This window comes from Puntigrus tetrazona, chromosome 17, assembly GCF_018831695.1.
Source record: "Puntigrus tetrazona isolate hp1 chromosome 17, ASM1883169v1, whole genome shotgun sequence".
Classification (NCBI taxonomy): domain Eukaryota; kingdom Metazoa; phylum Chordata; class Actinopteri; order Cypriniformes; family Cyprinidae; genus Puntigrus; species Puntigrus tetrazona.
The window spans coordinates 20,699,061-20,725,544 of NC_056715.1; the positions used below are offsets into that span (position 1 = coordinate 20,699,061).

The 26,484-nt window shown below is 40.5% G+C and overlaps 1 protein-coding gene across 1 annotated transcript; it reads right to left on the minus strand.

Annotated features, from left to right (window-relative positions):
* LOC122361456 (60 kDa lysophospholipase-like) lies at window positions 1-26,283 on the minus strand. The gene is made up of 16 exons (XM_043262209.1): window positions 26,098-26,283; window positions 19,172-19,301; window positions 15,893-16,004; window positions 15,502-15,655; window positions 15,342-15,403; window positions 11,826-11,952; window positions 11,438-11,550; window positions 9,299-9,484; window positions 9,101-9,214; window positions 8,830-8,949; window positions 8,579-8,683; window positions 8,092-8,255; window positions 5,835-5,921; window positions 5,384-5,483; window positions 5,037-5,099; window positions 1-1,032 (listed from the first exon to the last, which is right to left on the minus strand). Exons 1-15 carry the CDS (start codon window positions 26,216-26,218, stop codon window positions 5,049-5,051), a joined length of 1,746 nt encoding a protein of 581 aa, XP_043118144.1. The 5' UTR covers window positions 26,219-26,283; the 3' UTR covers window positions 1-1,032; window positions 5,037-5,048.
* Between the last annotated feature and the right edge of the window lie 201 nt (window positions 26,284-26,484).

The window sequence follows — 26,484 nt, forward strand, 5'->3', positions numbered from 1 at the left end:
TACTCTTAATTGTTTTTAATTTTACACCAAGAAGCAAGTTATAACACTACAGACAGACAGGCAGAATAGAACCACACATATTAAAGACGAGATCGGACAAACTGAACTGAAACAAATAGGAATTAAATACACAAAGTAAATGACTAAATTAACAAGACACAGCTGAACACAATGAAACAATCAACAGAAAGTAGGTCACACCGAACACATGGGACGTGAAAACAACAACACAGAGTCCCAAGACGTGACAAGTAGCTTGAGTTGTAGCTTTTTATCATTGTAAAAATTCTTCTGATCAAAGAAAGAGGCAAATGATTTTAACCAGATGGAGTCTATATGAGTCATCACTTTACATTTGTCATCATACAAGAGGTTAAGAAGTATTCAAGTGTTTTGGTAATAGTTTTTTCTTTGTGGATAACATAATGTATCTTTATATTATGTAAGTCATTTTTAAAATTATTATCTGTGCTTGACAATTACATTTTTATAAAATATTGATCCTACTCCTGTCCCACTGTACTAACACAAAAACAAACATGTGATGCATACATACAGACATATTCTTAAAAATGAGTACATTTTATTAAAACATTTCCTGGTGAGCATGACCGTTGTATACTATATACTCTCTATATCTCTCTATAATGTGCTGTATTATTGCTATATGGAAATATTAATAGTTGTTAAATAAAAGCATTTGTAAATGTAATCAGAAGCTGATAGATAGAAAAATTTGGATACATTGCTATAAATATTTTTTGCTATAAATGTAAATGTAATCATCACACTATCCCAGAAAAGATTATTGTCCCAAAGAAGATTTTCAGATCATTCTAAAATCAGCAGTTGCAGTATCCTGTACTGTAAAATTCTCTAATAATGCATGAAATGATGCATTAACTATGCATTAAAATCTAAAGGCTTATTGTTAAAAAAAATTATAAAAGCTCTTGAGAAAGTGAGCAGACGATGGTAGCAGGAAGTCTCCTCGGGATCTTGTTAGATGCAGTAATTGATGAGCTCCCCATTCTAGAGAATAGACAACAATGTCAGAACAACCCTGCATTTAAAAGTGTGTTCAGATTTAATAACAGAAACAGCGAAAACATGAAGACGTTAAGCATACAGTTCAACTGCAACAATATATGGTTTATTTGTGTTTTTTAAGTTGTCTCTTAAGTTACATTTTTAGCATAATTACTCCATGTCACATCTCTGGACTTTGTTATTGTTTTTTGTCTCGAGCCAAGTGCTATCTGTGCCCTGCCTTCCCTTCGTGTTTAATTGTTTAATTGTCTTCAGCTGTGTCTCGTTAATTTAGTTAATTTCCTTGTGTTGGTTTTTGTTCTGTCTGCCTGCCTTTGTATATTTATTTTGCCCTTTTTGAATTAAATCTATTTAAGTTTATTTTCGTGTCTCGAGTGCTCCCTTTTCCTCTCTCCTGAGAAACCACAAAAACGCGTCGGGACGATCCGACCATAAAAGTAAATAGCGGCGTATCTTCCCCTTTTTGTTTATTGTTTCCTGTGCTCGATCCACTTCCGAGGACTAAACACCACCACACGAGCGAAGCTGTCCGGGAACGGCCCTCGAGAGAGCGTTGCCGCATACATCGAGTGGATGCTGGTGTCCTGCGACTCGTCAATGACTGTTGCGCTGGAGGACAACGACAGTCTATCTCCCCGCGTCGGGGAGCTCCGCCCACTGCACATCAGCTGAGGATGAGCTGATCATCCACCTGGGGCTGCTGGATCTACAAGAGGAACTGAATGATGTGGACTTGGACTTGGACTTAGACTGGGCACCTCCCCTATATCCTGAGTTCCTGGTCCCGCCCAGCCGTCCTGTTAGCCCCCTGGTCCTGCCCAGCCGTCCTGAATGCCTGCCTCAAGAGCGCACCCTAGAGACTGTTCCCTGTGCGCTCCCCCGAGTGCCCGCGCCCCGAGCGCTCCCTCCAGTGCCCGCGCCACGTGCGCTGCCAGGTTTCCCACCCTGGTCATACCACGACGATGTATCCCAGCAGCCCCTGCGCTCATCCTCAGCTCTTCATCAGGAGCTCGCCACAGGTCTGCCGGTCCCCATCGCCGTCGAGGGTGGAGGATCCCTCGCCTCCCCGTCCCGGACTCCTCCTCGGCTCGTAGACCCGTCGGCTCCCCCTTGGCTCCCAGCTCCCTCCTCTCCACTGTGGTCCGTCAGTCCACCAGCTCCACAAGGCTCCATCGTCCCTCCGGCTCCGCATTGGTCAGTCATCGACCTTCTGTCGCCTCGGGATTCCTCTCCTCCGGCTTCGCCTCGTCCCTCCATCCCTCTGGCTCTGTCAGGCTCCTCCTTCCCTCCGGCTCCACCTCAGTCCTCTGTCGCTCTGGCTCCGCCGCGTCCTTCTCGTCCCCCGTCTCCGCATTGGTCGCCGAAGCCTACGGCGTCGCCTAGGTCCTCCAGCGCCTCGACGTCACCCTGGCTCTTCGGCTCTCCGCCTCAGTCTCCTCCACCACCTGCTTCGCCACTGTCGGTGGGACCCATGGAGTCGATGGCCGCTCATCCTCCATGGCTCCTCCCTCCGTCGGCGCCACCATGGACCATTATGGCTGGGCTCTGGATCTCCTCATGCTCCGGACTCCTTCTGTCTCCTCCCTGGCTCCTCCCTCCTTCTGCACCCCCCTGGACTCCTGTCTGCTTACCCCCTCCGGGGGGCCATCCTCCACCAGAACCTCCTCCCAAGATCCGGTATCCCCCGGAGTCATTTTGTTTTTTTTTGTTTTTTTTTTAGATGTTACTTTAGGTGCGAGGACGCACCTTCCGGGAGGGGGGCATTGTTTACGCAATGTTACCCTATGTCTGTAGTCAATGTTTTTGTTCCCGAGGTCTATTCGTGGTTTTTGTTCTGCCTGCCTGCCTTTTGTATATTTATTTTGCCCTTTTTGGATTAAATCTATTTAAGTTTATTTTCACATCTCAAGTGCTCCCTTCTCTCCCCGAGAAACCACGGAAACGTGACACTCCAGTCACACAATCCTTCAAAAAGCATTGTGATTTGCTAAAAAAAAAAAAAAAAAAAAACATGATATTGAAAACAGCTCAGGTTTATTTGATGAATAGAAGTTCAGAAGAACAGCATTTATCTGAAACAAAAATATTTTGTAACAATTATTTTTTGTCCTACTGGAGTAATGATGCTGAAGCTTCGATCACAGCGGTGAATGACATTTGACAATATATAAAAAAAAAATGCAGTTGTTTAAAAAATAAAACATTAAATATCTTACTGTTAAAATCTTTTGGCTGGAAGGTTATATATATATATATATATATATATATATATATATATATATATATATATATATATATATATATATATATATATATATATATAATACCAGCCAAAAGATTATATATATATATATATATATATATATATATATATATATACGCTTATATTTTTATTTATTTTGAACAGATTATTGAACAGATATTTTTTTTCCACCTACATGTCAAGATACCAAATATTGTATTATAATATTTCAGTTTTGAATTTGAAATTTGATAGTAAAGACATATTGTAACAAACTAATTAATGGTTAAAATAAATGCTTTTTTTTTTTTTTTTTTTTTCACCAAAAAGCCTAAAAATAAATCACTATATTACTCAGCATCAGTACTGTTTTCTAGACATTTACAAACTTAATCCTTAGGGGCAAAAGAGACAGAGTACTTGAGCTGTCTGGTTGCAAGCCCAATATGAAAATAGAGAAATAATATATATCCCTTCTTCAGTTTGGTGTACATTTATCTAGTGATGTACAGTTAGGCTATGTCTGACAACCTGAGAACACCATTGTCAATACCATGAAAAAAAGATTAAAAAAGTAAATGTATTTAGGATATTACAGTTAGTGCATACTCGGGCTTTATTAAAGTTTAGGAAAATGTAATGAATTTATATGCATTTTCCTATTCAGTCACTTAAATGAAACATAAATAAAACCGAAATTAAACGTTTTCAAGTCTTTCAACAGATATTGAATAATTTGTTATCCTGCAGCTCTCTCATGTGGACAACGTTAGCATTGTGGCCTTCAGTTCTGAACATAAGATGAAAAAATAATGTAATACATTGTAATATAATGTTCATTTAAAGCAGTAATGATACTATTTAAATATCAAAATAACATACCATATAGTTTTCATTAAATATAGATTACTTTTCGTTAGAATGAAACATTAGTAAATACATACATGAATGCATACATACAAAAAAACATCAAAAGCGAATGATTTTCTGTTTATTATGGATTAACAAGCTGACAGAACACCGCTGATAAATGCGATTGCTTTAATGTTCAGATCCACATCATGATCCACCTCCGATTTATTCCTCAACAGTTTTTGTTAACATAAGACATAAACTCCTTTTGCTGATATTCGCCAGTCTATTTTGCATTTTTAAAATAATCTTGGCTGTTTCTCAGAGAAAGGACTTTCTTATTTGAGGCAAGCGAGGATGAACATTGCGAGGCGTTGCTCGCTATAGTTACACAAAAATACCTTATTGATGTTTTTTGATCCATAAGGCTTAAAGAAAAAGTGAAAAATTGCTTTAATGAGGATGCAGCAGCACTAAAATAAATTTAATTGTTTCAGATAAATTCAAACCGATTAGAGGTATGATCCTCATTTGGTCATACGCACCTATAGAAAATATTTTAAAGTGAATTAGTTACCTCAAAATGTTTATATTAGCAAATTCAAAGTTTAATTAAGCAGAACTGGCTGATGTTTTTTGTTCATTGAGTAAACTAATTCATAATTGAATCATCACATAATCTCATTTCAAATTATTTAAATATCTGTGTGTGTGTGTGTGTGTGTGTTAGAGAGCGATTCTGTGCACCTGGTATTTTTCACATTATGGGGACTAAATGTCCCCCACAAGTATAGGAATACCAGTACGCCTGTGTCCCTATAAAACATGGAAACCCAACGTGTGAGTGTGTGTGTGTGATAAATACACCATACCTGAAATAAATGTTCCATACCTGAATATTGCCCTAAGCAGCCTGTAGGAAGTCCACAACCTCCATACGTTCAAAGGCTCTTGCCTGAAGGTGAGAGATTCCAGTTCAGGAATGATTACAGGAAGCATTACATTTTCTTTCTAACATTTCTTAACATAAACATTAATATATTTGCTTTGCTGACAAAGAAGACATATTCACAGTGATGTCAACACTTATTTCAATGTGGCTTACAAATAAGAAACATCTGGCAAATGTATCACATCCATAAGATCACTCCACTCAAACTGCTTTATGAGTGACAGGCAACTGCAGGCACTAGTTGCTCAATTAAGGTTATTTATTTCACAAAAATCTCCTTAACTTACCACTTCAAGAGGTGTCTTCCCATCATAACCAGACATGGCCATGTCAGCCCCAGCTAACTTCCAAATCTTCAGTCCCTCCAAGTCACCACTAGCAGCAAGACTGTGAAGCACACATCAGAATTTCTACATGAGCAATCATGAGCACTGAAGCTTCTGTCGTTATTTCATCTCCTGAAGATTCAGTCATAGCACGTGTTCAATTCACTAAGGAAGAATAGCTTATTATGATTATTATTATTATTAACAACAATAATACACTTATTGAGCATTTAGTTTTTCTAATAAGACATTTTACATTGAATTCAATAATTTACAAGCAACTTTGTTTAATTTTGTTTCTACACTTTTTTTTTCTCACAGTGTATGAAGGCTAACTAGCTGAAGGTCTGATATGCCATGACTTGGGTTTAAAAAAAATATATATATATATATTTGTGTGTGAGAGAGAGACCGGCACAGCTCCGTTCCACTATCCTTTAATTCATCAGAGTAGAAGTGAGCTCCAGACTTCCTCAGCAGCTCCACGACATCCTTATGTCTTCATACAGAGAACATACAGAAAAACAGAAAAACCATAGAAAATCTATAAGATGGAATATTAATCTACAGTCATCTATACAATCAATTAATTAACTACATTTTTAATTCATATCCAAAGAAAATTTCCATAATGCTTAATCATACAAAAGTTGCCAATGTTTATGTGTTGTGAATGGTTCACAGGGATCTGTTATGCAGATGCTAAGCTGTTCTGAGTGTTTTTAATGTTGTGGGTTCTGAGTGACTTTCGACATTCTGTGTCTCTGTGATATTCCGGTCTCTAGATTGACTCAAGTTCATCCTTTATTGTAAACCTGTGGGATGATATGCCTGTTTTATCACTCATTAAGGAAAAGTTTGAGTCTAATCATTCAAGTCTAACAAATAATCTTTAATGCCTCTTTACCCAAACAAGGTGCTAATAAAAAGCGTAACTATGGGTCTGTGGACCCTTCCCCCAAAATGCATCCCCAAAAGCCAGAACAAAATTCCATTCATTTTTCTTTGGTAACCTCAAAATTGAGGTTACATTAACTAATGATCCATCATAAACGTGAAAGAACACCATTCTCACTTATATCACAAAACTGAAAAATGTGAATTCCATCAAACATCCATCTTCTTCCTTCTTTCAGTTGCTAGGAACTTCAGTCAGTCTATCCTGTGGATATCACCCCCAAACTAATGGCCAGACCGAGCAGAAGATTCAGGAAATCTCCCACTACCCACGTACATATTGCTCACAACATCAGGAGTCCTGGAGCCAGTGTTTACCGTGGGCAGAGTATGCACAAAATTCTTTACGACAAACTTCCAATGATCTAACCCCCTTCCCATGTGTTTTCGGATATCAGCCGGCACTATTCCCATGGTCTGCAGATGCTTCGGAGGTGCCCGCGGTGAATCACTTGTTCCAGGAGAGCGAGAGGGTGTGGGACTCAGCACATGTCCACCTAATACGAGCAGTCCGGAGGTATCCTGATGATGCCAACTGTTAAAGGTTACCTCATCCCATTTATTTGCCAGGAGATAAGGTATGGCTCTCCGTACTCAAATGTCACATTGATCCAGTATTTCCTCCCTCAACAGACCCAGAGCCACCTTCTCCTCCAAACAAACCCGAAGTCTTAGGAGCTTCTTGGTGGGGGGCTTTGTCATGAATCCAGTTTGTGAACTTCTGTTTATTCACTACCAGAGGTCACCTGCTCAGCACATGGACTCTTGAACTACACTACTGTTAGTGCAATGGGTTAAGGGAATTGAAGTCTAACAACACACACAATTGTCATTGTCAAAAATCATTCAGAGTCACATTATAAATACTTTGGACACAGAGTATTGACTCACCACTCTACAAAGCCTATTTTCCCCATGTTTTAGTGTTCTGTATGTCTGTACGATAGTTTCCAGTCCCAAAGGAGTTAAATGAGCTAGAAAGAACCAGAGGGGATATTGTGCATTCTCTTTAGAGTTGCAAAGAGTCCACCTCTGCCTGAAAGAAAACTCTCCAAATATGCTTCACTACCTTGGTGTGAAGCCTCCAATCTCCGGCCCCCACATTGAGATGCATAGACATATAAAGTCATCTGGGACCACAGAAGGATCTTGTGTGTCATCTTATATAACAGGCACAAGCATTGAGAGACGACACAATGTCAGAGAAGAGATAGCTTGAGATAGTCTGTTCCATTCGTGGCATCACTCTGTGGAGTAATCGAATGGGCTTCCAAACTCAGAGAACGTGAAGATCTGGCAGTTGAAAAAGAAGACAGGAACTCATTTTTCTCTATTTTCCTTCACCAGATCTCTCTGTACACCCCACAAGTACAACCGACCCTCCACCTCAGTGGAGGCAGGGCAACCCTTTTAAGGAATGCTAGAGAAGGCTCCTTCAACAAAGGGGAGCCTTCCAAAAGTGTATGCAGGGGGATGCACTCACAATGAGGGCAATCAGCTCCCTTGAGCACAGCCTCAGCATGCTCCACTCCCACACACCTTAGTGGTGTAAAGGGACGTAACGTGTTACATGAAGAAAGCTACAGTGTGTTAACTGTAACTACATGGCAACAAAACTTTGTCACGATAAAACATTCAGCTGACATACATATTTAGAAACTTTCTAATGCCTAAATAAGCTAAACCATCCAGCCTTTTTGGCCCTGTCATACCTGAGGCGAATGGCATTGCGAAGAGGAGTATCACCAAAGCGATCTTTGCTATAGATGGTGGCTCGTTTACTCAGCAGATACTCCACCACATTCAGATGCCCTTCACATGCAGCAATGTGAAGAGGAGTGCGGCCATCATAATTTGCCTTATTCAAGTCAGTTCCCTATTGAAAAAACAAAACAACTGCAATTTCAGTCTTTTTATGCCTGTTTCTATTAGGTAATATAAAAAAGGCTGAACAGTTTGTGGCAACAATCTAATTTATTCAGTGTAAAAGAAAAGAATTTTTTGTTAAGAACTGTAGAAGAATACATTTAAAACACTACATTTTATAATGTTTAATTGTTTTGCTTCCATTTCATTGTGGCATTTTTTGTCATTAATTTTCTGTTGAATAAGAATGCTATGATATATTAGAATGGAATTTTCACACAGTACAGTCATTGCATAGGCTCATGCTTTTACTGCAAACACCCAAATACTTACCATTTCTCTTATGTCCTCTAAAGTCTCTGTGTCTCCATTCTTAGCAGCAGTACATGCCAGAGTGGGCATTAGTGCATCCCTTGTATCTTGTATGGCTTCAAGCTCCTAAGGACATCAATCATATTATGGTGAATTAATAATGTTCATCAAATGATCTTCTGCTTCTGAATGTATGTACATCATGAAGATATACAAACCAGATCAGAATAAAAATAACAGAAGCAGAAAGTCTGGATATATGTTCTGCTCACCTGTTTACAGCCAATGCTGAGGGTCTTGGCTATAATCTGAATAAAGCGACTGTCGCTGAGAGAAATCTTTGCCCCCTCTAAGTCAGCCACCATCTCCCCACGCAGATTGCGACTCATCATCTAATGAACCATTAATATATTTTAATCTTTAAATATATCTAACCATTAATCTTTAACACTAGCATTGTACTGTGCAAGCTGTCCAAGAAGACTCAGAATTGTCACTTATTATTTTAGATGTGTATATTTCACAGAAAATTTGTTTGCACACCTTTTTCTTCTCTTCTGTACTGAGATCTTGTTTGGCCAGCACATAGGAGAGTTTTGAAAGAGCAGCTTCTGGAGTCATGTCAAACCCAGCGACAACTCCAGCGTTACTCAGAGCCTGGAAGAGAACATTAAAGGAACACTAAATTACAAAATTCCTGGAAACATCCATCTGAGGCCTTTCTCAAGCAAACACCCATACCTGGCCGGTGGCGTATGATATTGTGACAGAGCCTCTGAGGCACTGGGTGCAGTTGACTATGATGACTCCTCTATCGGTGGCTTTACGGATCTCAGCCAGCAGGTCAGGGCGGTTATCAGGAGCGTTACCGCTGCCGTAGGTCTCCAAAATGACACCCTCAATGGGAGCCTTCAAGAAGGCCTTGACCTGATTAAAGAATAGATCTCATTTACACATCTGAATATAGATTACACATCATTATAGATTACTTATTATTTATTTAGAATGCATTAAATTCTTGTTCTACATTAAATTGGTTAATTTCAGAATTAAAGTTAATTTCTTATATTTTTGAGGTGCATAAAGCAAAAAAACTAAAGTAAAAAGAGTAAAAAAAAAACCTGATTATATCACCATGAAAAAAAAAATCCATATTAAAAATGACAGAAAGTAAATTGTCAAGTACTGTAATTTTCCAGAATTATTTGATATCATTAAAAAAGACTCAACAATTATAATGTTTAATAACTGAAAAACAAACCAGTGTGATGCAATCAACATGCAGAAGAAACAAATAAACAAAAATCCAAAAAAAAAAAAAACAACAACAACAAAACATAAATTAATGCATTAATATGGTGAAAGTGTTTAGAACATGCCGGTGGGTGGTTCACTTAAGGCATTATAACCACCCTTCACCCGCTAAGTAATGTTGGAACTGTCCAGCCGTGTCGAGGGTTCAGTAAACGGCCGCCTGAATTCCTAAGTGACCTGAGTCTGTAATGAAGAGATTAGTTTTCTAGAATATTTCAAATATCTAAATTCTTCCACAATTGACAAGTATGAATGGTACCTAAAATTAACAATCACTTGAAATAGGAGTCAGATTAAGCACGGAGCAAGATCAAAATTGAAACTAAATTCTGGTCAAAAGCGCAAGGAAAGACCGAACACGCATTAAACCTTTGACCAGGGCCTCTGAAATCTGTTCTGCAGGACAGGGGGGACCCTGACACAGTGGCTCTGGGTTGGCGGCCATCTTGTGCAGTGGCTTTGGATGATCAGCATAGACGTGACGTGACGCTGGCAGGTGAAGATATGACGTAGCTCTGGGTGATCAGGACGGACCTGATGCTATATAACTTCTACTTTTCTTGACATGACTCATGAAGATCAATTGCGGCTGATCTTGGCTCATGAAGCTTGACTGTAGCTTGACTTGGCTTATGACGATGAACTATGGCTTGACTTGTCTCTTGAAGATCGACTGTGGTTTCCGTTGGCTCATGAAGATCAAATAAAGCTTGACTTGGCTTGTGAAGATCAGCTGTAGCTTGGCTTGGCTCATCACTGGCAACTGTGACATAACGGAGCACTGGGATGTCTGCCATTTTGCAATCAGCCTCTGCTTTAGCAGCCTTTTTGGGTGTGTGCGTACATTCCTCAGCAGCACCCACAGTAAAAGCAGAGGCAACACACAACAAAGCACAGTCCACAAAATCCATGAGCAATGACCGTGGCCCCTCATGGATCAGTCGTGATCTGAGCAGCTGATCAACGCCTTTGCAAATGAAGTCTATAAGGACACAGTCTGGTAGATCGGAAAAATAGGCAAAATCTAAATATTCTTGAACATAGTCCTCAAGCGATTGAAATCCCTTCTCAATGGCTAATAACATCTTGGCAATGTTCATACCTGGCCAATGTCCAAAGGTAGGAAAAACAAAAGAGTCTAATGAGAGAGCCAGGATCAACCAATTATTTTCCAAAAAGGGGCAAGACAGAAAAAACACACTCCAACTGGTGATTGTAACAATTACAGAGTATCACTGCAGTTGAGTCTCTTTGAATAACAGATAGCCTCTTTAGATAACCTTTAGGAAAGATTAATAAATAATTTTTAAAGAAAAAATGTAACCTAATGATTACACCATGTAATGTTTGTTGAAAATTGTATAATTTCTTTCCTTCCCTAAAATATATATGCAATCAAAATTAGTACACTGAGTAAATTTCCTAAAACCTGGTGTGTTTTAAAACTGTAAAATGTAAAACATTTGAATGTGTAATTATTAAAAATTTAAATATTTAACACTCTAATTTGAAATCGGCCAACAAAATTTCGATTTCATTTGATTTCAGATTATTACAAATGCTTACTGTATCAGTAGTGATCCCCGGGAAGAGTCTCAGGAGACCCACATTGTGGTTCATTTGTGTGTAGACAGTGAATTTGGCAGTTGTGCTGGCTCTCCACACAGTCTCCCAGTTAACTAAACAATGGGAAATGCAAATTTTTCAATTGAATCAGTAATGAGGAAGTTAACATGAAACTGAAAACAGTGACAACATTTTCCAATAATGTGATATGGTATATTTAATAAATAAAATGTTTTTATTATCATTAATATCATACACTATTATTATATATTCATGAGCAATAGTCTTGTGGGCAGTGCTCCAACATAAATCATAGCTGCTTCACGCGTCACCAGCTTAATAGACAGATTTCTAACTACAGGCCATAAATGTTGAAATCTGGAATTACTGTCGATGTCGATTTCAGCATTGGCTAATGGCGGCAGGTTTGGTGAAGCAAATGCTTTAAAGCTTCCAGAGTCCACTTTGGTGACACGATTTCCTCGGTAGAGCTTATGATGAAAATAGAGGCAAACCTGTGAAGAAACAGAGATAGTGAGCTATTTTCTTGTTCAAACAGTATGTTCAGTAAGTTTACATGTCCTTCATAGCATTTCCCCACAATTTCTATTCATTTTAGTTGTGTGTCAGCCAAGGTTATTATAGTATATAATCTTTAAATTATTTTTTTATATATATAGTTTTAATTAAAGTACAAATATAGACCTAAGCCAAAATGAAGCAGTCATGCATTTTTTATTAAAATGTACTAAGTTGTGATTGTATCTAAAGTGTTGAAATATTTAATATTAAAATAAACGTAGCCTAATCTGTCTTTTTCATATTTAACCATAATCATGTTATCGTGACTGTGCTTTCTTGATCTCTTTTTCACAAACAACTGTTTAACAGTAAAGGCTCATATTTAAATGTTTTTAATTTATGAAAAATTATAAGCATGTATATGATGTGATTTAGCAAATGCTCATTGATTGAAAGCCTAGCAGTGTGATCACAAGATGCTGGCAAAGGTTTGAGAATACATAATGATTATGAAAACTATGATTTATTTATGATAATTATATATATATATATATATATATATATATATTGTGACGGGAGGAGCCAACAACAGACACAGTGGGCGTGGTGTCAGGCCTCGGAGAGGCTTTTTATTAACAAAATAATAATACAAAATAAAGTGTCCAAGGGGGAAAGTGTCCAAATAAAAAGGGAGATCTGGTGTCCTCGTCGTGCTGCGGGTAACGTGCAGGTTTAGGCCGTGTTCCAGGGGGGAAGGGTCCAGGTAAGGGGCGGAGTCCGGCGGTCACACGCACTCCCCTTCTTCTGGTCCGGGGCGCGAGGGGGGGCGGCTTCTTCCGCGGCATCTCCATCACTTTGTTGATCCGAGCGGCAGAGTGGAATGAGCTGTGTGTTCTCGGACGGCGGGGTGAGGTCCATCGCGCACCCTTCCTGGACCCACGAGGACACCAGCGTGCATGCACGGGGGAAGAGACCGGTCTCCAGAGGAGAGGCGTGTCCGGTACTTAACGGCGACGGTAACGAGGCTAAACTCACTCCAGGTGTGCCTTGTCACACGCCGCCAGACCTGAACAATACCACGCCCCTCCTCTCGAACACACCCACTCCCGTCAGGAGCCTGGTGAAGGGCGGCAAATAAAGGACGGGTGATGGTGACAATAAAGAGGAGGGGCAGCCGACTCGTCACATTCCCCTCCCCAAGCGTCAACCCCGTCAAGCGGTCGCCGCCCACGCAGGAGTGCTACCTTCCTCAACCAGGCTCCAGCGGTCGGAGTGGGCGGGGCAGGGATTCCTCTCCGGGCAACTCCCCTCTCGCACCGGGACAGAGAAACCGGGAATTAGTCGATATGCTCAACCAGCCTCCGGGTAAATGACAGTAAACGCAAGCGTCACTTACCCTTCCTGGTGGCTGGGAGCGAGTCTCCGTTGTTCCTCCGTCCCGGCATGGGTACCAGCGAGAGGGGATGACGTCATCAGATGTCGCCCAACTGTGCCGTCTAAGCTCCGCCTTGCCCGCATTCTCCACCACTGTGACGGGAGGAGCCAACGACAGACACAGTGGGCGTGGCGTCAGGCCTCTGAGAGGCTTTTTATTGACAAAATAAAAAAATACAAAACAAAGTGTCCAAGGGGGAAAGTGTCCAAATAAAAAGGGGGATCTGGTGTCCTCGTCGTGCTGCGGGTAACGTGCAGGTTTAGGCCGTGTTCCAGGGGGGAAGGGTCCAGGTAAGGGGCGGAGTCCGGCGGTCACACGCGCTCCCCTTCTTCTGGTCCGGGGCACGAGGGGCGGCGGCGGCTTCCGCGGCATCTCCATCGCTTCGTTGCTCCGGGCGGCAGAGTGGGAAGAGCTGTGTGTTCTCGGACGGCAGGGTGAGGTCCATCGCGCACCCTTCCTGGACCCACAAGGACAACAACGTGCATGCACGGGGGAAGAGACCGGTCTCCCGAGGAGAGGCGCGTCCGGTACTTAACGGCGACGGTAACGAGGCTAAACTCACTCCAGGTGTGCCTCGTCACACGCCGCCAGACCTGAACAATACCACGCCCCTCCTCTTGAACACACCCACTCCCGTCGGGAGCCTGGTGAAGGGTGGCGAATAAAGGACGGGGTGATGGTGACAATAAAGAGGAGGGGCAGCCGACTCGTCACAATATATATATAATTGGCAGGGCACAAATCTGGCCAAGGTTACAAAAAATATTCTGCTGCACTAAAGGTTCCTAAGAGCACAGTGGCTTCCATAATTCTTAAATGAAAGATGTTTGAGACAACCAGAAGCCTTCCTTGAGCTGGTCGTCCAGCCAAACTGATCTATCGGGGGAGAAGAGCCTTGGTGAGAAAGGTAAAGAAGAACCCAAAGATCACTGTGGCTGAGCTCCAGAGATCGGGAGAAAGTTGTAGAAAGTCAACCATCACTGCAGCCCTCCACCAATCGGGGCTTTATGGCAGAGTGGCTTGACGGAAGCCTCTCCTCAGTGCAATACACATGAAAGCCTCCATGGAGTTTGCTAAAAAACACCTGAAGGACCTCAAGCACACAGCTAAAATATCGAAGGAGTGGCTTCACCACAACTCTGTGACTGTTCGTTGAATAGCCCAGCCAGAGCCCTGACTTAAACCCAATTGGGCATCTCTGGAGAGACCTGAAAATGGCTTTCCACCGATGTTTACCATCCATTCTCACCGAACTGGAGAGGATCTGCAAGGAGGAATGACAGAGGATCCCCGAATCCAGGTGTGGAAAAAAACTTGTTACATCATTCTCAAAAAGACTCAAGCAAAAGGTCTGAATACTTAGGACCATGTGAAATTTCAGTTTCTTTTTTAATAAATCTGCAAAAATGTCACCAATTCTGTGTTTTTCTCTCAGTATAGGCTGCTGAGTGTACATTATTGAAGAAAAAAATTTACTTTAATAATTTTAGCAAATTGCTACAATATAACGGAGTGAAAAATTTAAGAGGGTCTGAATACTATATAATACTTTTTTTTCATGAATCGTTTGATAGTTGTCTTTTACAAAAATAACATTGGTGTCACCCTCCATTGGAACACATTATCATTGGCAGATTAAACTTGTACTGACTTATTTGGCCGGTGGTGAATCTGTGTTTATGTATGTGTGTTGTGTTTGAACAATGACTTGACAATTTAAATGGCTAAATATGTACTTCAAAATTTACTTAAACTCTGCTTGCATTCATTCATGTGATTTGTCTAGATAAAAAGTGACCCCCTCCTGGTATTGTGATTTATATAGTGTCATTTCTAATCACCCAGCCACTGATGCTTTGACTCCCTTCCGTACGTACAAAAAAGTCTCCCGGCCCACTTCAAGCACTGCCGCTGGCTATAAAAGCATAACTGTGAAAAGCCACACACCTCAGGGATGACAAATTGTCCTGCAATCAAAAGCGCCCCCAAGAGGTTGTCCCTTCCATCATCTCAAAGATGGGTACCTGCCATATACAAGATGTAAAAAAAGAAAAAAAAAGTTGATTATTTTATCCTCATGATCATTTAAGCTCATATTGGGGTAAACTATAAACTATGCTTTTAAAACATGTTACCTGTGAGCCGGTGAGGATGACAGGCTTTCCCAGGTTCTCACACATGAAGGACAAGGCAGAGGCGGTGTAAGCCATTGTGTCTGTGCCGTGCAGGATCACAAAACCATCATATTGCTCATAATATTTCTGTGAACAAAACATATTTGTAGAATTTCTCAGCACTGGCTGCTGCTTGGTTTTTACAGCCATTTTTATTTTAATTTAATCTTAGAACAATGAATTCATATATATTCCAAATCATAGCTGAACTCTCTTAAAAAATTACATTGAACAAACATCAGTGTACCGGTTTTTCAGTATTTCTGTGTTTGCAATGTCTAAAGTAAAAAATAAATGTGGGAGTACAAATGATTAAAAAGGTACCTGAATGTCTTTTCCAATAGTGCTCCAGTTATCTGGAGTCATATTACTCGAGTCGAGCAGGGGACAGTACTCTAAAAATGTATATACAACCCTCTTGTTCAGTTTAGATTGTCTGAGGTGAGAAAAAGAGAGAATAAGAGAAATTTGATACAATGAAGACAAACTTCAAAAAGCAATCAACATTTGATTTAAAGTGAAGTAAAAAACAGATAAAATCAAAACATAACAAATTATTTTTAGGTTATAGCCATATCACCCTGCCTGCCTCAAGAGCACCCTCTAGAGTCTGCTCCTCGGGTGCCCATGCAGCCAGCGCCTCCTCCGGTGACCGCACAGCAAATGCACCCTCCAGAGATCACACACAAAGTTTATCCCACCCTCCCACCCTTTCCATGTGCCGTCAATGTCATGCAGCAGCCCCTGCGCTCACCCTCAGCTCATCACGGGTCTGCCTGTCACCATCATCATCATGGGTGGAGGATCCCTCACCTCGTTATCCAGCCTCCGAATCCTGGACTCCACTTTGGCCCATAGACCCGTCGGCTTCCCCTTGGCTCCTAGCTTCCTGCTCTGCAACCTGGCCCATCAATCCTCAAGGATTCATCGTCCCTCCGGCTCCACCTGGGTCTGTCGTTGACCATCCGTCTCCTCTGGTTACACCTTGTCCCTCCATCCCTCCAGCTCTGTCAGGCTCCTCTATCCCTCCGGGTCCACCTAGGTCCTCTGTCGCTCCGCCGCATCCTTCTTGTTTCTTCGTCGCCTAGGGCATCCAGCTCCTCGGTGTCAACCTGGCTCTTTGGCTCTCCATCTCCGTCTCTGGCTCGTCCACCACCTCCTCCTCCATGACTCCTCCCTCCTTCATCTCCACCGTGGGTCATCAGGGCTGTGCTCTGGGTCCTACAGATCTCCTCCTGCTCTGGACTCCTCTTGTGTCTTCCCTGGCTCCTCCCTCCATCTGTACCTCCCTGGACTCTGTGTTTGTCTCTGTTTGCCCACCCCCTCCTGGGGGCCCGTCCTCCACCAGAGCCTCCTCCCAAGTTCCCGTTTTCCCGTCTTCTATGTTTTATGTTTTTGGTGTGAGGAGGCACCTTCTGGGAGGGGGGCGATATGTAACACATTTGGACTGTTTTGTCATTGTTTTCTTGTCCCATGTGCTCTGTGTCTGCCCTACTTTCAGTTGATTGTCTTATTGTCTTCAGGTGTGTCGTGTCCATTATGTAATCTACTTTGTGTATTTAATTCACGTTTGTTTCAGTTCAGGTTGTCTGAACCAGCCTGCCCCTGCTCAGTGACTAGGACATTGACTGAATCCATCTTAAATGTTGTGTGAAATGTGAGTCAGGTGAGCGTGTGATTAGTGGAATCAGGTGTGTGTGTTGTCAGTACAACGAATGATGCGACTTGAAGTCCAGAGTGAAATATAATGTGGTTGTGGTGCAATGTGGAGAGGAGGTGACATCTGGTAGTGAGTGAGTAGAAGATTGTGGACCAGAATCATGACAGTTATAATAAATTTGAACAGAAATAAACATGTAATGACTTAAGGTCTGTCGTTGACCATCCGTCTCCTCTGGATTCCACTCCTCTGGTTACACCTTGTCCCTCCATCCCTCCAGCTCTGTCAGGCTCCTCTATCCCTCCGGGTCCACCTAGGTCCTCTGTCGCTCCGCCGCATCCTTCTTGTTTCTTCGTCGCCTAGGGCATCCAGCTCCTCGGTGTCAACCTGGCTCTTTGGCTCTCCATCTCCGTCTCTGGCTCGTCCACCACCTCCTCCTCCATGACTCCTCCCTCCTTCATCTCCACCGTGGGTCATCAGGGCTGTGCTCTGGGTCCTACAGATCTCCTCCTGCTCTGGACTCCTCTTGTGTCTTCCCTGGCTCCTCCCTCCATCTGTACCTCCCTGGACTCTGTGTTTGTCTCTGTTTGCCCACCCCCTCCTGGGGGCCCGTCCTCCACCAGAGCCTCCTCCCAAGTTCCCGTTTTCCGTCTTCTATGTTTTATGTTTTTGGTGTGAGGAGGCACCTTCCGGGAGGGGGCCGATATGTAACACATTTGGACTGTTTTGTCATTGTTTTCTTGTCCCATGTGCTCTGTGTCTGCCCTACTTTCAGTTGATTGTCTTATTGTCTTCAGGTGTGTCGTGTCCATTATGTAATCTACTTTGTGTATTTAATTCACGTTTGTTTCAGTTCAGGTTGTCTGAACCAGCCTGCCCCTGCTCAGTGACTAGGACATTGACTGAATCCATCTTAAATGTTGTGTGATTAGTGGAATCAGGTGTGTGTGTTGTCAGTACAACGAATGATGCGACTTGAAGTCCAGAGTGAAATATAATGTGGTTGTGGTGCAATGTGGAGAGGAGGTGACATCTGGTAGTGAGTGAGTAGAAGCTTGTGGACCAGAATCATGACAGTTATAATAAATTTGAACAGAAATAAACATGTAATGACTTAAGCATGAAAAAATATAGCCATATCCCAATAACAATGTCCCAATAATATCTGCATAAAATATTACATTATGAATGTTTGCAATAAATATTAACTAGACTAAATCAAATGATACTATTTGCTGTCCAAATAACCCAAATGTTACCAAACGTTTTTTTTGGCTCAGTTTACAGAAAAGTGTACATCACACATTCTTTGATTATGATAACATAGTTGATATGTGTAATTTCAGGCACAAACAGATAATGAAAGCGACGAGGTCTCAACATGCACATGGTGCAATACATTCGCTTTTTCCAGGTGCGATAAAAACATTAACTTTTCATTTTCAAGATAATTTTTTCCAAACATATACATTTTAATTTAAAAGCCAGAATAACACATTATTCGAATATATTGGTTGCCAAGCTATATTATTTATTATTTGCTTCAGGAAATAAAAAATGACTTGGAACTCGTAGTAAAACACACCAGGTCTATCAAATCCACGGTTTCACAGACAAGGCTTTAGCCTAGTCCTAGACTAAATGTAAATTCAGTTTCAGCTGAAATAAACTTGCACTGACTAATCTTAAATCAGCAATCTTTCATTTTTCTTTTCTACATACTTTTTTATTGTGGCTCTTTTATTCCTTTACTCTTTATTTGCAACAACGCTAATTTGTGCTGCACTTGGTATATTTCATTGGTCCATATGCAAATGATATGCTTTTGTCATTCAATTGAATCATGCAATTGAATGATATGTCATTCAATTTGCTCACCATTAGTAAATCACCCAGAGAAATCCAAATCCTTAACCTGATTACATGTTTGTGTGGGAACTTACGGAAGCACCAGTGTTTTATCCTCAGGCTTGTAACTGTCATACAGCTTTGTCTGTTCTGCATACTTCTCATCATGTAGAATGGATAATTTGCGTAGAGTTTTGATAAGAGCATTAGGTTCTGGAGACAGACCTGCAAATAAAGAGGAAAAAGCATGTAACAATGTTTCAACAAATTCATATATATATATATATATATATATATATATATATATATATATATATATATATATATATATATATATCCATTCTGATCTTTGGTCACTCTTTCTAGCAATCACAATGGGTGATGTGTAGGGACTCCAAAACTCTATTAGCCAGTAAGTCTTCATGTGTCAAACGTATGTTGTCAAAGTCTGCAGGAGCTATGGCTTAGGGTCATTCAGTTGAATGTGGTGTTTTACCCCCTTTGCCAAGCCAACATCCCACATCCCACACTCTAAAAAGAAGACAATGATACTTTCAGACAACTTCTGTGGTAACTTTCTCTCCCATTCAGGAGTAATGGCAGAAGAACCAATGTTAAACAACTTTGGATAGACCAATGGGCAATGCGAGCGGGCCAACCATGATCTCGAAAGAATGCTCCACTGTCTGACAACAGCTCTCTTGGATCGAGTACGCCCGCACCTTCTTTCCGGTGGCTGTTTTCAGGTATGTCCCATTTTGAATGTTCTGTGGGTTATAAACTGCCTCTTTTTCCATCACAGGAACCTGATGCTGTGGTTCCGTCTGCCCTGGCATTTGTCCCGTGGTTAAACCTGTGTTCTCTTCTCCCCTTAATCCTGTTGGTGATTGTCTCAAAAAGTATGTATGTATGTATGTATATATATATATATATATATATATATATATATATATATATATATATATATATATATATATATATATATATATATATATATATGTATGTATGTATGTATGTATTTGTAAACATGTGACTGTGGGTGAATAAATGTGTGTGTCTGTTTGTTCTGTTTACGGAATGCAATTTCACTCTTATTCATATGATTATTTACAGGTAAAAAAATGATATCTGAATGTATTTTGCATGGTTCTTTATTTTGATATATAACATGTTCATATAGGCATAGCAGAAAATATTCAGAAGGTCGTCAAATTTAGGTGACAATTACGGCAGGGATTCAAATAATGATTCATAAATATATAAATGTACTTGAAAATAACAGAGTATATATATCTATGTTGTAATATCCTTTTAAAGTTCATTGCCATTGATTTTTATTAAGTGAAACATTAGCTTCAAGTGTTATGCATTGACTGACTCAGTCACATTGTGTTGTAAAAAATTTAACTGCACTGACTAAAATCTTATTATCTTATTAAAAACTTATTAGGCTTTCAATACTTCAATACTTGAGTGAGCTTTCATCACATTATAGTCCTTCACGTCTGCTGCGATCTCAAAACACTGGGCTTTTGATAGTGTCTATAATATAAAAAATCAACTGTGGGTGGCAGATCCTTTTACCATTTAGCACCCAAACTTTGAAACAATCTACCTAGTGTTGTTCGGGAGGCAGACACACTCTGTCAGTGTAAATATAAATGAAAGACCCATCTCTTTAACTTGTCGTACACATAACACACCACTGCAACACCACACTAATTAGGAAAAATGGAAATGTGAACATATTCCATAATGCCCGATGTATTTGCTAGATGATAAAAAGAATGCAATTTACGTTAATATTAGTTTCCTTCATTCTTATTCAGCGGTCACTGGTGAGCCATTGGACAAGACCACTGGAACTAGACAAGTCCTCTCCACAGTCTGACCTGTGTTGCAGCCTGAATTATATATTATATAATTATATATATATATATATCCAAATAGCAATATCCAAATTTTGTTTTAAATATTAAAATTAATATATTAATACTGCTATTTCTTCTCATGGTTAGATTGATGGTACTTACTGTATTTCTCGGCACAATGATAAATATAAGATGAATGGCTGAAGAATTTCATCTAGTATGTAATATGAACTCTAAACAATAACTGATTAAAAGTACACTCCTTTGTAGCGTACTGTACGTCTACATTCTTTGGACCCAGATAAAATTTATTATAAAGATAAAGAAGTTTGTCAGCTGCCTAAAACTATGTTATCCTGCATGGGTACAATTTAATAATTGTACAGTAGGCTTATAATTGCAATAGACTCTGGTGTTGTGTAAGGTGTGTGTTTTGAGGATTTTGTAAAGAAATCATATTTCTCATGATAATAGCATATTCTCACCAGAGCTTATGCTATGCCTATATCTTACATCTCTCGCTGGAATGCAAGCCTCACATTGTACTATGCCCAACAACAACAGATGTCTATACATGTTCATTTAATTTAACTCATTATACTATACTATAAATCAATAAAGTACAAAAGTCCATTCCTGTGTAGTGCATTGGATCTAGATAAAATTTAACCTAAATTTTTGCGTTTGTTATCTTACAGAGGCATGAGCATGATTTAATGACTTTATACTAGGCTTATAATTGCAGGAGGCTAAGTGTGGCATAAGACATAAACCTTAACCATATTGCCAAAAAACACTTGCAAGAAACTCACTTTGATAAAGAATATCCATTTATATTGTTTATTATTGTTTAAGGCCTACAAGCTTCTTATGTGACATTTTCACTGTTTATGTATTGTTATGTAACTGCTTTATATATTATTCTAAAATAACTTTAGTTTGGTAAGCCATAATATCTTATTTATATAATTTAGTTTTAAATATTAAAATTAATATGTTGATACTGCTATTTCGTCTCATGGTTAGATTGATGGTATTTATGATACACTGTATTTCTTTTACTTTCTCTGCACAATGATAAATATAAGATAAATGGCTGAAGAATCTAATCTAGTATGTAATATAAACTCTAAACAGTAACTGATTAAAAGTACACTCCTTTGTAGCGTACTGTACGTCTACATTCTTTGGACCCAGTTAAAATTCATTATAAAAATTCATTATATATGAAAATGAATGGAAAATGCGAAAAAGTTTTTTCCGGGAACACTTTGTTATGGTTAGACCTATTAGTTGCTTATTCGCATACATATTACTAGAATATTAGACAAAGAGAGAAAAGGAGGAGGGGAAAATGTGGGTGTGCTAAGCAACGTGCAGGGGATGCAGCAAAGCAGGCAGAGCAAAGCTGTTTTTAAATAACACCGCTTGAGATTAATTAATTGGGTGCTTGTCCGAATCAGCTGATAGGGTCTGAGTTTGAATTATCGAATTATGCGAATGAATTGAAGTATGCTTGACTACGAGGCCTGCCTGAACTAACGTGGAATGCTTAATGTATGACTGCAACAGAGAGCATTTTTATAGAAACTGCCAAATAAAATCTAAGAAATTGTGTATGTATTTGAAATTCTCTGCACAAAAACAAAAGTGTAATACTAGAGCACAAATGCATTTTGGAACAAGAATACTCACTCATATTTGTACACACATACACACACTGTCATGAATCGGGACTGTGGTATTCCACCAATTGTCACAAGAGTTCGCCCTATCATTACACACTGACTCTTACACTTCACAGACTGCACTTCACCCTGGACTACAATTCCCATCATTGCACTGATTGCTACTTATAGCTCCTATCACACATAACTCCTATCAATCACAGTTGCCGAGTATTGTTCAACCACTCTACAGAGCTAGTTCCCCCATTTCCTAGCCTGTTTTTTTTTGGTGTTCTTATCTCTGCTTGCTATTTGAATTACTGCTCTGTCTTGCCGTTTTGAATTAAGTTTGCAGTGGACTGACCCTTGTTTGTTTTCCAGACTGTCACTGTTTGACCTTGCCTGTCCATGTCTTATATTAAAGCTTTGCATTTGAATCCGCACACCTCTCGTCTCGTCTGCCCCATTACAGAATGTTTGGCCGCAGAAGAATCCAGCAGCTTTTCAGGAACATTGGCCAGGTAAGGATACAGCTTGTTTGTTATAATACTTCCAGCAATGCACACAATCACGTGAGGAGTGTGTAGAGGATTATTTTAATTTAACAAATGATTTGTCAGACTGTTTAATAATAGATCTGTTCTGTGATGACATTATCATCAACCACTCAGATCAAAGTTCTTTTGAGAGGGCCCTTGTTCATTACTAGCTCAGTTTATGTACTTTGCTTTAGTGTGTATAGGATCTTTATTTACTGCAGATGAAATGCACTGCGTCTATGACTGAACTTTTACCCTGTCTCTGTTAAAGAACCCACCTATGAACTTTTATCAAGTTAGTATCCCTAGTATCATGTTTCGGTGAAAGAATAGAAAAGAGTGGGGCTCAGACTTTCAAAATGTTGCAAGGTACTTAGGATGACCTTCATTTGTGGCAGGATAACATCATTTACTCTTTGTCAGGCTTATGATCGCCTTAAGTCTGAAATGAAAACGGTGCACCAATTGGCTGCAATTAACAATACTCAACAACAAGGTAAATTCAACAGGATACAAGTCCCTTACTTCTAAATTTGCAAAACTAGTAAAAACCATAAGTGGCCAGGCAGAGGGAAACTAGAATACTGTAGATTGCATTAATAACTGATAATAACAACTAATCTGGTATTTCCTGTTACATGGAAGAGATTATTGGAGTAGGTATAGGTAGTGCTACAGTTAAAAGTTTTTTTTATACCAAAAAAACCACCTTTAGTGATAACCGTAGAAGTTGGGATGTATTGGCTGCAGTATGGGTAGGACCAGTTTCCCAGTTTCCAAGTTTCCACCTTCTCCCAACCTCTACTATCTTTCTCTGTGCGGCACTTTGGTTTCACTTGTGGTGTTGAAAGTGCTCTATAAATTGAGTTGAGTACTTGGCCTTGACATACTGTGTAGACTATCAGGGAATGCAACTACCATGGCAATGAGTTAAGCTGAAATCGATTGTCTGTATCCAAAGGCTGGATCTCATAGCTTCTTAACAACCTCGGTGACCTCAGTCAGGGTGATAGTCGAGTCCCTCCCCGGGTCCCCGGGTCCCCGGCCTCTGCTCCCTCAGTGGAAGATGCGTGGGCAGAATTGAGGAGATCCTCAAAGTATTCCTTTGACTGCCCGACAATGTCCCCAGTCAAGATTAGCAGATTCCCACCAGCACTGTATACAGTGTTGGCAGGGCACTGCGTCCCCTTTCTGAGGTGTCGGACGGTTTGCCAGAACCTCTTTGAAGCCGTCCGATAGTCCTTTTCCATGGCCTCATGAAACTCCTCCCAGACCCGAGTTTTTGCATGCATAACCACCCGGGCAGTGGTCCGCTTGGCCCACCGGTACCTGTCAGCTGCCTCAGGAGTCCCACAAGTCAACTAGGCCCGATAGGACTCAATTGTCAGCCAGAGGTCAATGAAAAGCAGGTATGAGCGATCAGCCGGTGATGGGTGTGTTCAGGTGCTCCTTACTCATTTCCAGGGCAACGCTGATGGTTGCTTGGGATGCTCATCACAATATATATTGTGACGAGTCGGCTGCCCCTCCCCTTTATTGTCATCATCACCCCATCCTTTATTCGCCGCCCTTTACCAGGCTCCCAAAGAGAGGGGGCGTGTCTGAGAGGAGGGGCATGGCATTGGACACGTCATGGCGGCGTGTGACGAGGCACACCTGAAGTGTATCAAGCCGCCGCCGTTAAATACCGAGCACGCCTCTCCTCACGAGATCGGTTTCTTCACCTGTGCATGCACGCTGGTGTCCTCGTGGGTCCAGGAAGGAGTGTGGAGGGACTCACCACGCCTCCAGAGAGTTGTCGGGCTCCGTAGTCCAGGCAATGACTGCACACGTGTACCGCTGACGTGCCAGGATGCCGGTCTGTTTATCCCTTCTGACTGCCGACCGGGAAAGAAACGGAGGAGAAGCCGCGGGAAGAAGCGGCCGTGGGACTCCGTCCCTTACCTGGACACTTCCCCTGGAACACTACTGGACCTGCACTCCCCCTGCAGCATGATGAAGACACCAGTTCCCCGTTTATTTGGACACTTTCTCCCCATGACACGTTATTTTGAATATTTCTGTTAATAAAAAGCCTCTCCGAGGCCTGACGCCACACCCACTGTGTCTGTCGTTGGCTCCTCCCGCCACAATATATACATAAAACACACACACACACACACATATATATGCATGCAACAAGGGATCAATAAATAAAAGTAATAAAGCGTTCAAATACAGGGGGAAAAGACAGATATAGAAAAATTCTACAATAAAAACAGAACTCATGTAATAACAAAGTTTGGAAAAGCTAATGACAGATATGGAGTGTTTTGTCTGTCACTGGAACGGCTGTATCTGTTGTCTGGTATTATGTGCTTTTATACAGGTTTTACAACATTATTTATTTACTCTAAACGTGGAGAGCTGTTTTCCAGGCTGTGTGCAGTGCGTCGGTCTAAATGGATCGAGACTGGTGAAGTTATGAGGTTTAGCTTTTAAGCTTGTTGATCCAGTGGCGTTATAATGTTTTAATGACAAGCACTTTTTAATGCTTTTCACTGTACAAACATCTTTAAAAACCCTTTGCTTTAAAATATTAAATTTAATATTTAGATTTAATTTTCCACGGCAATCAAGCAATCAGAATTGGATCGTTTTTCAGGAAATATCTGTTTTGGCTTATACACACATATAAATACAATATATATATATATATATATATATATATATATATATATATATATATATATATATATATATATATATATATATATATATATATATATATATAAATAACCATGACATAAGTCTTGTGGTTTTTATTCTTATGCGTACATGCATATGAATATTTAATTGCCCGCGTTTAAATTGACGATTTTTCATAATAGAAACGTACGACTTCAAATACAAGCTATGTATCCTAATGCAATCAAGTGTTAAGAGCTCAGCTGATGGTGTTTACCGCCGTCATGCAAGACCATTCCGATGGTTCCGCCGGTGTTTATGACCAGGACCCTCGTCGTGTTGACGTTAGAGCTCATTTCAGGAGATTTCGAAGAGGCGCAAGAGACCACAGCAAACATTTAGAAGTGTAAAGACAGTTATAAAGACGTCCCTCCGACACGTCCCGTCATGGTTGAAAAATAGTTCAAAAATGAAAGGTAAATGGACGTCTTTGACGTCATCTTGCATATTGCACGTGCCTGCATATAAAATAGTCATACACCTATTTTGTAACATCGTGAAAGGCATTCAGTTATTTACATATCTGAACTTGACAAAGGTTCTAAAAAGGTTCAAAATCGGTCCAGTCCGACACGATAGTCTATAAAACGCTTAAATCTCGCGT